The following is a 13309-nucleotide window of genomic DNA, read 5'->3' as shown; positions in this document are numbered from 1 at the left end:
TAAGCTCAGCTCTTATTATTATTCTTAACTATCTAGTCAAGGGTTCTCAATTCAGTTACTGGACCCAATCAATCAGAAAGTACCCTAAACTACCAGCCATATAAATCCTATGGTCTTTTCAGAATGAGTAGTTTTCCATAGTCAAATTGAAGTTCTCCCCACTTCCTTAATAAATGTAGAAGAAAATAGAGCTGAATTTTTGTTGGCTTAGGGCTTAGTACTGAGACAGACATGAACAGAGGTCAATGATCAAATACACAGAGAAGTAAGCTTACTTCACACTTCTTTCTAAACCAAGAGAAATAAGCCTCAGTAGAGAAAAATAAAGTCAACATATTTGAAGTTTGAAATAAGAAAATGACAGAATTCGTCTGAATTTTTAAATGACAAAATGCAGCTAGCTATGTTAGGGAAAAGGTTGTTTAACCTTTTTGTTTTCCTTAGGATTATGAGGTTTTCTATAATATTGATTTAAAAATATAACACAGTAATAATCCTTAAAATTTCCTTTGATTTTGAGTGATTTTACTGAAAAACACACTCTACGTGCTATGTAATGATGTTTCAAAATTTTTTTTAATTCTGAAAAACTCTGCTAACAACCTGGAAATAGCTCTTTAGGATTAAATATACAGTTGAATGCTTTATTAAATACTTTAATTTTATGTATTTATTATTATGTTACATAAATTATGATTTTATCCAAATATTTTCTCCTTGTAATTACACATCACAGCCCAAATTTAGACATTGTTCTCCTCTGCTTTCTTCATGGATTATCAACGTATTATGATACAGCTTGCTATACAAATTCATTAAGAGTTTGTTCTCTTAGTCAATCATTTAAATATTGCTAATACTTCAACCTATTTAAAATTGGCATTTATTATTTTAATTTATTGATTAAAATCCTTCTCTACTACATACATATTTTTCCTATGTGCAGTAATTCATACTTCTTATGTTAATGAAAGGGAAATAAAAATATTAACAGTATAAAATATACTAATTTTGTGAAATAAAATAAGCTGAACATGTCAAACATGAAAAAATTTAATTTTGGCAATAACTATGCAGGTATTTGGAAGGTAAGTTAGAGGAAAAAATGATGAAAATTAGTATGAACTGTTTTGCAATATGGAGAAGACTGACGTTGAGATACTTTCACATTAATGTCAAACGCCTTCCTCAAGTTCAAATGCCACATTCATTCAGTCTCTAATGTTGAGTAGGCATGGAGGGTAGAAACACACATTGGACAGGATCACCTCTGCTTTAAGGAGCTCAGAGTTCCACAAAAGAGAAAGAAGTGAATAATTATGACACTAGACAATGAGTACTTTAGAAACAAGTTTTGGGGGATGACAGTGGAAACAGGAATTTATAGGAGGCTGCTCTCCAAAAGAAAGGACAATAGGGAAAAAAAAAAAAAGCAAAGATTCTGAAGCACGAAGAAGAAATAACAAAGTATGTATAGGGAATATAAGCAAAATCATAAAGAACCTTATGTAGCATACTCAAAAGTATAATTTTACACAAGAGAAAAATAGAAAACTATAAAAGATCTTAAGCAGAGGAATAACATTGCCATATAGCTATATTCCAAAGCTCAGTTCACATGGGGTGTAGAGAAAATGGGAACTGAAAGACCATTCAGGAATCTTTTGTAATAATCTAAGAGATGAATTTTCAGGGTCTAGATTTAGAGGTCCCTAACAGAAAAAATAAATAAATTTGAGAAATATTTAGAAAGTAAATTCTATAAGACTCAGATACGGACTTGGGGGTGAAGATTGCAAGAAAGAATTATAAATGATTCCTAGATTGCTTATTTCAACAGTTAGATGAATAATGGTACAATACACTGAGGCACAGAACAACACAGGAAAATGTTTCCAGTGGGGAAGAGGCAACAGTGATACAGATGTGAGTGAGATGTTGGTGGAAACCTTAGTAGTCATATCACTACCTTCCATTGACAGGTCTAGAGGACAGAGATGTTGTCTTGAATTACGCATTTGGGAGTCTCAGACAATTAACTTAGAAGAATTTCAATGGCATGTAACTTATTTCACCATGTATAGAATAAATTATATTCATTTCCTCTCATGGCAACAAGGTAGAGAGTATTCTAAAAATGTACTGAATCAAATGGGGTTCTTTATGTCGTGGAATATATTTTCCTGTTCATTTATGAAACTTCTTGTCATTATATAATTGCTTCTTTACAGAAAGGATAATATGTACCTCTGCTATGATAGCATTCAGCACATTATAAGTGCATTACACCATAAAGAAAATAATTGGGTAAGTCATTAACAATTTCTTATTTTAAAAAATGTTAAGGCATACTTTGCCCCCTATTTTGTTTTTCTTCTTTTTAGATCATAAAGTTGCATTCCTTGGACTCTTCTTTGATGAGGCATGTTTTGTTGAATTTTTTTTTAACCTAACAGATGTTTGGGTAGTTAAAATTCCTCATGAGTATGGTATCCTGTGGTTTTCGCAACCTAAGTGCTACCCCAGGAATTTGCCTTACTTGCTGTCTTCCAGGCCTGGTGGTCCATAGGAGATGCACATTATGAGAGTCCCATTCCATTCCATACTAATTTCACACCCACACTCTTTTAAAGTTGTACATTTTCTCAACATTATAAGTACTTACTGTGCATCACAGAGAAACTTGTCAGTCTATATTCTTCCCCCCACATAATTCAAATTGCTTTTGAATATAGGAATAATCAGAAAAATGAAAGATTAGTAAAATGATCTGCAAGATTTTAATGTTTCAAGTTAAGTGTTTCTGCCATTTGTAATGTTTGTGCTTGTTTGTATCTATATACACCCAGCATGAAGTACAGAGTTATGGCTATTACACAGATGACTTAAGGAAAATAGCAGCTTGGCTTCAGTTGTCTAGATCAGAATATGTGGGAAAAATGAATGTTAGCTTGTGTTGGCTGAATACTGTTTTCTTTGTTCACTCTAGTGTACAGTGGTAGATTCTGATTCAGAAAGTAACCCAGTTTAATTCTCAGCTTGCATCCTAACTTTGCTCCCTGGATCTTTAATTTGGGTTTCCTTCTTTACTAGCTCAGAGAGAGGAAATACAACATATTTTCTAATTCTACACAGGATTTTAGAACATTTTAAAATAATATTTATTGGTCTTTTATTTGAGTTATTCAAAGTGAATACATTGATCTCAAACTACCCATCAATTGCTAGCTCTTTATCAAGAAGCACCAGGTTTTGATAAGCAGTTCTATTTTACTGAGCTTGAATGCAACTTGATGCCATAAGAATAACATGCACATATTTGAAATGGTAATTTTATACCAATTTTTACTGTTGCTTTGTCTTTTATATTATTCAGGTAAGTTTTTCACTTTCAAAATTCTATCTTCTCATATATTATGAAACAATTTTTGACTCAATGATAGATAATGTAAAACAGTAATTTTTTGCATCCATATTATTTTTTCTTTAAAATTTTTAAAAATATATTTTATTGATTATACTATTATAGTTGTCTCATTTCCCCCCTTCATTCCTCTATGCCCTGTACTCCCATCACACGCTCATTCCACCTTCTTAGTTCATGTCCATGGGTCGTACATGTAAGTTCTTTGGCTTCTACATTATACTGTTCTCATCCTCTCCCTGTCTATTTTGTACCTACTATTTATGATTCTTATTCCCTATAACTTTTCCCCTATTCTCACACCTCCCCCTCCCCACTGATAATCCTCCAAGCGATCTCCATTTCTGTGATTCTGCTTCTGTTCTAGTTGTTTGTTTAGCTCGTTTTTGTTTTTTAAGGTTTGGTTGTTGATAGTTGTGTTTGTTGTCATTTTATTGCTCGTATTTTTTATCTTCTTCTTTTTCTTAGATAAGTCCCTTTAACAGTTCATAGAATAAGGGCTTGGTGATGATGAACTCCTTTAACTTGACCTTACCTGGGAAAAGCTATCATTCAGAATGCCCTTTCATTCTAAATGAGAGCTTTGCTGCATAGTGTAATCTTGGGTGTAGGTCTTTGCCTTTCATGACTTCCAATACTTCTTTCCAGCCCCTTCTTGCCTTCAAGATTTATTTCAAGAAATCAGCTGATAGTCTTGTGTGAACTCCTTTGTAGGTAACTCTCTCCTTTTCTCTTTCTGCTTTTAAGATTCTCTCCTTCTCTTTAATCTTGGGCAATGTAATTATGATGTACCTTGGTGTATGATTCCTTGGGTCCAACTTGTTTGGGACTCTCTGAGCTTTCTGGACTTCCTGGAAGTCTATTTCCTTGGCCTGATTGGGGAAGTTCTCCTTCATTATTTTTCAAATAAGTTTTCAATTTCTTGCTCTTCCTCTTCTCCTTTTGGGACCCCTATGATTTGGATGCTGGAATGTTTAAAGTTGTCCTGGAGGTTCCTAAGCCTCTCCTCATTTTTCTGATTTATTTTTTCTTCATTCTGTTCCAGTTGAATGTTTATTTCTTCCTTCTGACCCAAATCGTTGCTTTGAGTCCTGGTTTCCTTCCTACCACTGTTGGTTCCCTGTGCATTTTCCTTTACTTCACTTTGCATAGCCTTCACTTCTTCCTCTATTTTGCAAACATAGTCAACCATTTCTATGAACATCCTGATCACCAGTGTTTTAAACTCTGCATGTGATAGGCTGGCTATCTCTTCATTGTTTACTTCTATTTTTTCTGGAACTTTGATCTGTTCTTTCATTTGGGCCATTTTTTTTTTTGTCTCAGTACCTGTAAGGTGTGGAGCCTTAAGTATTCACCAGAGCAGGGGCAACCCATGTCACTGGGTAGTGGTGCTGTATGTAGTGGAGGGGGTGAGAGGGAACAATGTCCCTTGCTCGCCTCTCCACCAGCCAGCTTTTAGTCAGTTACCCCGCAACCCACAAGCAAACTGGGCCCTTCTGGTGCTGATTCCCAGGTGGGTGGATTTCTGTACATTCTAGGATCCTGTGGGTCTATCCAATGAACTCTCCTGTGAGCCTGGGAGTTTCTCCTGCCATACAACCCCACAAGGCTTTTCAGTCAGAGGTTTTGAAGCTTTATTTCCCAGCACTGGAACCCTGGGTTTCGCAGTCTGTTGTTCCTCCCAGTTTATCCGCATGCAAGTGTGGGACAACCTGGTCTGCCAGCCACTGCCTTGCCCACCCCAGTCCTCCCACCACTGCCTTACCGGGAGTCCTCTCCATCCAGGCTGCCCATCTCTGCCCCTCCTACTGGTCTGGATGAATGTTTCTTCTTTAACTTCTTGATAGTTGGACTTCCATATATTTCCATTTTCTGGCAGTTCTGGGTATTTTTTTTTCATTGTTAAATTTGTTGTCCTTTTTTTGGTTGTGGGAGGAGGCACAGTGGTATCTACCTACACCTCCATCTTGGCCAGAAGTCCCAGATTATTTCTTATGTTTTCAAAATGTCTACACTTTCCATGTTTGGTCTGCAGGATCAACATCTAAGCATTACTTACTTTTAACTTGAAAAAGATTACTGCTTCAAGACTTTTGTAGCTTGACTGTTCTAATTTGTTTTATTCTTGTGGCACATGTTAGTTCACCATATATATTAACCTGCAACAAGATATGCAGTGTCTTTTTTTTAAGAGGGGAAAGGAGAGAGATAAAGAGGGAGAGAAACATTGCTGTGAAAGATAAAGATTGGTCAGCTGCCTCTCCTATGCACCCCAACTAATACAAGAATAACCTATGCTTTGCATACTCACAGCTGTAAACCTACTTTTGCCCCATCCTGTACATAAACCTTGTCACTTTTTTCACTTGATCACAGAGGAATAAAGGCAGATTTTCATGTATCCTCTGGCAATAAATTTTTTAAAATTCTATTTGATGATAACAGAGTAGAAAATCAGCTCTCAAGAATAAAGAGAGAAAAAGGAAATAGGAGTAGCATTGAAAAATCTATGTAAGATAAATTTCCTTTTGCTCAAAGTATTCTGTGATGGTGAATTAAAATTGTGGCAATGAGATACTAGACCCAGAGAGAAGAAAAATACTAGATAAAAAACAAGCTAATACTTCATGAGAAAGTCCCTCTGTAGATTAGTCAAGTAAAGACTTGGAGCTGGTGTGAGGAAAAAGCAAGATTATCCTCTGCATTGCACCAAGAGCAAAACAAACAAACAAATCACCAAATGCAAAGAAAGACATTGTGGTAAAGCGAGGAAAATAATGTTAATTTTTTTACAAAATCTCACGTTGATTGTGAAATATTTGAAATGTTCTACCATTATTCCTTTAAACCAGAATGACTAAAATGGAGTAGTAGGCAATTGAAAATAGCCAAATTCTGGTGAGTGAGTTATAGACCTTAAAGAAGGCAGGAAATGGAGGTATGGAAGTAATGATATTCCAGTGGAAAAACTCCCAAATTTTCAAATTAAGAACATAAGACTCTAAAAATCCAACTTCCACGTTTCATTTACAAGCTTCTAAATTGATCATGTTATATGTTGTTTTATGCTAATCAAACATTTTCCATCATAGTGTCTAGAGTGCTTGAAGAAATTATGCATTTAGAAAGTCCACTTCCTCATTCAGTATAGTAGGTAGAAGCAGGCACTACCCAAGTGAGATGCTCATAAGGAATAGGGTGGAATCCCTTAGTGGCAGTGGGCAAATAGACACCAAGTCTATTTTAACCAAAAATTAAAAATTAACTGCCCACAAGCCAGATCTGGGCTACTAATGTGCTTGGTTTGAACAACTGAATGCTTTTAAATTTGAAAAAAAAAACTACCACAAACAAGGAATTGAATATTTTCACATTAAAAACAATTAACTTTCCTGTTTCTTTCAAAACATCAGAAGTCTTAGTACAGTGCATTCTCTTTTAACTTGCCATGGCTTCCACCACTTTCAATCACTTTATATCACTTTGCTTCTTTTGCTATAGTACCTGTCTGACTGCTTCAGGCAACTGCCAGTTGCCCCTGGGACTTCAAAATTTATTCAGTCAGTCCATGTCTCATTTTTCTATCAGATTTGCACTTATGATTTTATTTCTTCTTACTGGCTTAAGCAACTAAAGTCCCTAGCTTTACTTGATCTGGATCCTTTAAGGTGGGGTCTGCATTATAAAAAGGATGGTCATGAGCTCTTGCTGGTGTAGCTCAGAGGATTGAATGTGGGCTGCAAACCAAAAAGTCCAGCTCGATTCCCAGTCAGGGCACATGCCTGGGTTGTAGGCCAGGTCCCCCATGAGGGCCACATGAGAGGCAACCACACATTCATGTGTCTTTCCCTCTTTCTCCCTCCATTCCCGTCTTTCTAAAAATAAATAAAATTTAAAATAAAATAAAATAAAATAAAAAGGCTGGTCATGGGAAGATGGAGGTGAAAGAATATTTCAGTCAAAAGGAACAGAGAGTGCAAAGCTCCAAGTTCTAGGAGTATAGTATGTTCAGGTAATAGAAAAAATGTCCAGTGAATAGAGGGTAAGGATAAGTAAAATGTTACTTAGATGATGTTAAAATGTTAGGTAAAAGTCAGGCCATGTAAGTCTTTGTTTATCATGTCGGAAATTTCAAATTTTATTCCAACAACAATGGGAGTTCATTGGATAGCTTTAAAAAGGGAAGTGACATCATTTGATTTAGCTTGAAAAAGATCACCTGCAGGCTCAGGAGGTCAGCAAGGTTAATATGGTAGTAGTAATGAAGGCTAGGACTAATACGGCCACAAAGCAAATGGAGGGTTGTGTTAGGTCACACTGTAGAACTATAGCATTGGTAGAGTTGAGGAGGAAAAGAGCACTTTCTAGATTTTCATTTCCTGCAACCAGATGAGTAATGGTGTATTATTTACTAAAATAAAAAAGATTGGTGGATGAGAAGATTAGTGTTTAAACCATGTTAATTTTGGGAGATATATTTGACACACATGCCCAGTGACATCAATTGATCAGGTAAATATATTGATCTGAGTTCTGGGGAGCAGTCAGAGCTGGCACTGCATTAACAAACATTTATTGGACACGTTATACAAACTTCATGCCAGGTACTCTGGGGAACAGAAACAAGAGATGCATTTGGTGACCTAGAAAATAAAGCTTCTCACTGCCTAGAAAGGACTATAACAGTAACCATTTATCACTGAAAATCTGTGTGTGTGTGTGCCAGCTTGCAGTCACTGGCAAGATTGTAAAGCCTGGCTTCATATCCTTTAGATATGAAGGAAAACTGTAGGCATGGGCAAAGCACTCTTGATATCATCAATATAGCCTAATGATAAACACAAGAGAAAGCTGTAATGTTTTTGTTGCAATATAGGACTGTAGGCCCTTCACACACCTCTGAAAGTTTGAGAAAAACTCTAAAGGACAGAAAATTAATTTCCTATTGGTATTCATTGAAATTAAAAGTAAATATGTTATTATATGAGTTAGTTTCTGTACTCAGTAATTTTTATGTTCAGTGATTTTACACACAATATAATTAAGTAGAAATCAACATATACAGAAATCAATGTATGAATGATACATAATATATACATATATGTGTGTGTACATACTCTTATGTGTATATATGCACACACACATATATGTATACTTTACATTAAAGCCATTACAATTTGATGAAGATAGTGTTCAGATGGTAATGATAGAAATTATTTAATGTTAATGATGTTGTTACAGCAAGTAGGGCAGTTAATTTTAAAATATAAAATTTAAGATGTAAGAGTAATCTTCACCTACACTTTGAGTGATTTCTATGGAAAAGCATTTAAAAAGCTTTTCCTTGAATGAAAAAAATATATATGCATATCAGGGCAAAACTTACGGCCAGGGAGGGTTTGTGTAGATATCCAACTTGAAGCATTGCCATAGCCAGCATTGGTGCTGGCAGCCACTTGGAATCTATACCATCGGAATTTCTTTAATCCATACACTGTCTCTTCAGTTAGGTCAGGTTCATAGAGGTATTGAACTTTCTGATATTCAATACATTCTTCAGATTCCCATTCTCTGCACTTTTGATCCCGAAGTTGAGTGATAATCTTGTAATTTTGGAAGTAACCAAAGATAGTGTCGGGCCGCATCCATGTTAATGTTGCACTAGTTGACTGAACATTAGAAAAAGCAATGTTCATAGGAACACTGGGAACTAAAAAGAGAAAAATGAAAAGTAATAGGAATTACCAAACATTTTGTAACAGAAGTAAAAATGAGATTTAAAATTACCTTTTATAATGTGCCTAGAGGCATAATAAAGTGTCTAATTAAAATTACCCTTAGGTTAATATCCACACATTTAATAAGCAGAATCTTAAAGAGATGCTTCAAAGACCAAGGGTCAAAGGGATAGAAGACAAAATAATTGCTATTATTTTTACTCTTAATTTTGCTCCCAAATTCTCTTACAACATAAACTTTGGCTTTGTACACAAGCACTGGTACAAAGGAAAACTGTATTCTCATATAATGCTACGTCCTTCCCTAGGTAAGGTCACTTCCTAAGAAATACATTCTATAATTTAATGTCTAGACAGACACAAGTTCACCCTATGTATAGTAAATGTTGTTTATAAAATGATTTTAAATAAATAACCCTATTAAATAAATAATTTTATATAATTAGTTGATTTTTATTTTATCTTGCATATATTTAAAATTAACAAAACCCTATCTAGAGTATCATCTAGCACCCTGATTCATACCCAGACTACAGTATCTGTATATCACCTATAATCACATGGTCCTACTGGAGTCACTTACTAGATTTCATGTTAACCATTGATTTGCTATACGCAAACCATGTGCATGTTCTAAGCCTATTTAGGGATTAAAGATACATAAGGCTTATGTCTTGATTTTAAGACATAGGCATTTACTGGGCAAGAAATATAAACATGTTGTGGTTAGAAGTATGAAAGAACAATGTACTAAGTGGTAGAGGTACTTTCTTCAACCACACATATGTGCAAGGGCTTTTGCTCAGAAGGCTGAGATAGAGTAAATAATAATGACTTGTATGAAAATCATATAATTCATAAAAAATGTTTGTTAACATGCACAATTAAAAATAAGACAATTAATGAATAAATATAAAACCCATTTATTCCTAAACATATCATACTGATTCAACTTTCAATAAATACCAAATGAGTACCCAATTTATTCCAAATTCTATCATAGGTACTGGGAATGCAATGAACAAAACAAAAGTCCCTATCCTTGTGCATTTTACACTCAGGAGGTTTATATAAAATAAAAATATAAATAAGCATTCAGTAGAATATTTTGGATGATGATTCGTGTTATGGAGAAAAAGAAGGAAGTGTAGAAGAAGACAGAGTTCCAGGGATATTGAAAGTTCCAGGGAAACTGAGCAGTTAGAGAAGGCCTCAGTGATTAGAAGACATGAAGTTCCTAATCAAAGTGGGGTACTAACCAAGTGAAATTCTGGGGGAAGAACATTCCCAGCAGAGGAAAGTGCATTATTATTAAGGGCCCTAAATTGAAACCATGCTTGGTATATTTGAAGGATAACACAGAGGCTAGTGTATCTAGTAGGAGTCCAAGTCTAAGAAAAAACACTGAAGTCTACATTACATACAACATTGTAAGAAGTTATGACTTCAACTAGAATAGAGGAGTAACAGTCTCTAATGCGTGTTTTCATGAAATCACTCGAGCTATTGTGTTGAGAATAGACTAAGGGTCAAAAGAATGAAAACAGGGAGAGTAATTAGGAGGCTATTGCAATGTTAACACATGAGATCATGAGGGACTAGACCAGGAATGCTGCGGCAAAATGACAGGAAGCACTGAGCCTAAATATAACAGAGCTGACAGGAGTTGCTGATGTGTGACATGTGGAGTATAAGAGAAAGAGGAATAGAAGAAAGCTCTTAGACCTTTGGATTGAGCACAAAGAAAAATGAAGTTGCTGTTAACCAAGAGGGGGATGACTGTGCAAGCAGTAAGCTTTGGGCAGAAAGATGAAGAATTTATTTTGAATATGTTTACTTTGAAATGCTTATCAGATATCCAGAAAAAGATACCAAGTAGTGTATAGATGTATGCATCTGTAGTTCTGTAGAAAGGACTATATGAGTTAAAATTTTGGATTTTCTCTTAAATTTTTACCAAATTATCTACAGGCACATCACTTATGTATTTGCCTAAATCTGGAGAACATCTTAATGCAATGGAAAACAAATAGGAGATTACTTAAAGCCATTATATTCAATTGACCAGATCCAATTACTCTGTTTTTAAATATTAACATTTATCATCAAATAATACTGCATGCAAGCAGATATTAACCTTTAAAGGACCATTACAAACAGAACACTGATACGCTACTTCCAATACCCTCCCTTTTCTCTTTAGTTATGAAGAAAAACAACTAGGGAAAAGTTATTTTTTAAGGAAAATTTACCTTTACAGAAATTTTAAAGTTGGCTAAAAAGCAGAATTCCTGTAATTCAAATTCTACAGCCATTAAGTTTGAACTTAGACTACTTGAAGAAAGATACATTTTCAAGACACTTTAACACAAAGCAAAAAATATGACTGATTTGGGGTTTTGGGAAAAGTTTTAAGAGGAAAGGTGGCATGTGAGATGAGATTTCATTGATTATAAAGGCAGAGGTTCTAGCACTGGGGGTGATGCACTCTGCCAAGTTTGACCATAGCTTATCATTCACATTGGCAATAACAAGTGGAAAGACTGCACACAGCCTGGGGAAGTGCTGTGTCAGAGGAACTCACAAATGGCTTGCCAGGCAATGGAAAGCTACCAGCTTGCCAGAATAAGATGTTAAGAAGTATGCTTTATCAAGTCCAGTTTGGCAACTGCACAAGAGAAAAGGAACAAATTCATAGGCTGTTTCATTTGCTCAGGAAAGAAGATGGTAGTAGTAGGGAGAAACTGAAGGTTTAGATCTATTTTGGTGGTTGAACTCATAAAACAGGCAAATGAGTCAGGTTACATCATAGACTTTGAAAGAAGTTTAGAGATGAACTTGGTCAACTCGCCTTTTTATGTCTGACCATTATGGCCCTATACACACAGCTTCATCCAGTTTTTCAGGAAACACTGATATACGTGCTGATGTTAGGAAATTTTGCTGCTGTAATTAAGAATTCAAATAAGTTGACTTTAAAATAGGAAGATATAATCTGGTGGGCCTGATTTGATAACATAAGTCCTGTAGAAGCAGAGAATTTAATAAAAGAGAATGTAAAATATTTTAAGCAAGACACAAAGTCAATGTACAAAAATTTTGCCACTGTTGGTTTTATACGAGGAGACCACATGATAAACAATTCAGGACATCTCTAGAAGCTGACAGCAGCCCTTGGCTAAGAGCCAGCCAGGAAATGCTGATCTAAGTCCTGCCACTGTAAGAAACTGGATCCTGCCAGAAACACGTGAGCTTGGAAGAGGACTGTAGCCCCATCTCAAAGCACAGCTGACTGACACCTTGATTTTAACTTGTGAAACTCTGAGTAGAGAATCCAGGCACACAGTGCCCAGACTTCTGACCTGTAGAACTGTGTGTGAATAAATTAATGTTAAGTTACTCAGTTTGTGACATACAACAGAAAACTAATTTACAACTTTCCTCTACAACATGACCAATGTCTCCTTATCTAGCTTTTGTTTAAATATATAGAGCAAAGAAAAACTCAAAATCTTGAGGGACTTTAAGATTTTTTCCAGATAGTTCTATTAGTTTGTTCAGCCTTCATTATTTTGAACTGATATTTATCTTCCTATAAATCCCAGATCCTCACTGAAAACTCACCTTAAATAGGCCTAATCCTATTTTCCTCCTTACTTTACTCCATCATTTATACCAAAGATCTAAAAAGGTTTTGATTTTGCATTCATTTCTATAAAAAAAGATTGAGCAACTACATGTGTGTATGAGTGTGTGTATATATATATATATATATATATGAGTATGTATACATATATACACACAAATGTATACACACAAAACACAAATGTCTATTTACTTATTAGATAGTGTCCCTGGAGGTCTAGATTAATATTTGAAACAAAGGAGGCATTTAATAAATATTTTAATGTATAGACAAATAAATAAGAGACTATAGCACAATTTGGCTTACACAGATGGTCAGAAAAGAATTTTCTGAATTATAGTTTGATCAGAGACCTGACAGATAAGATACAGATTCCCAGGTGAAAACAGCAGGATGTGTTAAGACTCTGAGGGTGAAAGAGTGTGCACATTGGAACCACTTAAAGAAGGCTGCTGGATCCGCAGGAAATAAGAAGAGAGAGTGGACTGGAGATGCAGG

General features: G+C 35.2%; 1 protein-coding gene and 1 long non-coding RNA gene across 2 annotated transcripts in view; one reads left to right on the top strand and one right to left on the bottom strand.

The window, feature by feature from the left end:
- LOC123822844 (phosphatidylinositol phosphatase PTPRQ) overlaps positions 1-13309 on the bottom strand; it is a 203299-nt gene that overhangs the window by 81706 nt on the left and 108284 nt on the right. The window contains exon 27 of the mRNA XM_045845017.1: positions 8814-9137. Coding sequence (XP_045700973.1) covers positions 8814-9137 — 324 coding nt within the window. The remainder of the gene's footprint in view (positions 1-8813; positions 9138-13309) is intronic.
- The window catches only part of LOC123822846, a 118375-nt gene that overhangs the window by 103931 nt on the left and 1135 nt on the right, over positions 1-13309 (top strand). The window lies entirely within an intron of this gene.

This window comes from Phyllostomus hastatus, unplaced genomic scaffold, assembly GCF_019186645.2.
Source record: "Phyllostomus hastatus isolate PE091 unplaced genomic scaffold, TTU_PhHast_1.1 phas_contig_432, whole genome shotgun sequence".
NCBI classification, from domain to species: Eukaryota; Metazoa; Chordata; class Mammalia; order Chiroptera; family Phyllostomidae; genus Phyllostomus; species Phyllostomus hastatus.
Note: the sequence above shows the minus strand (reverse complement) of the source record. Positions and strands in the feature narration are given on the sequence as shown.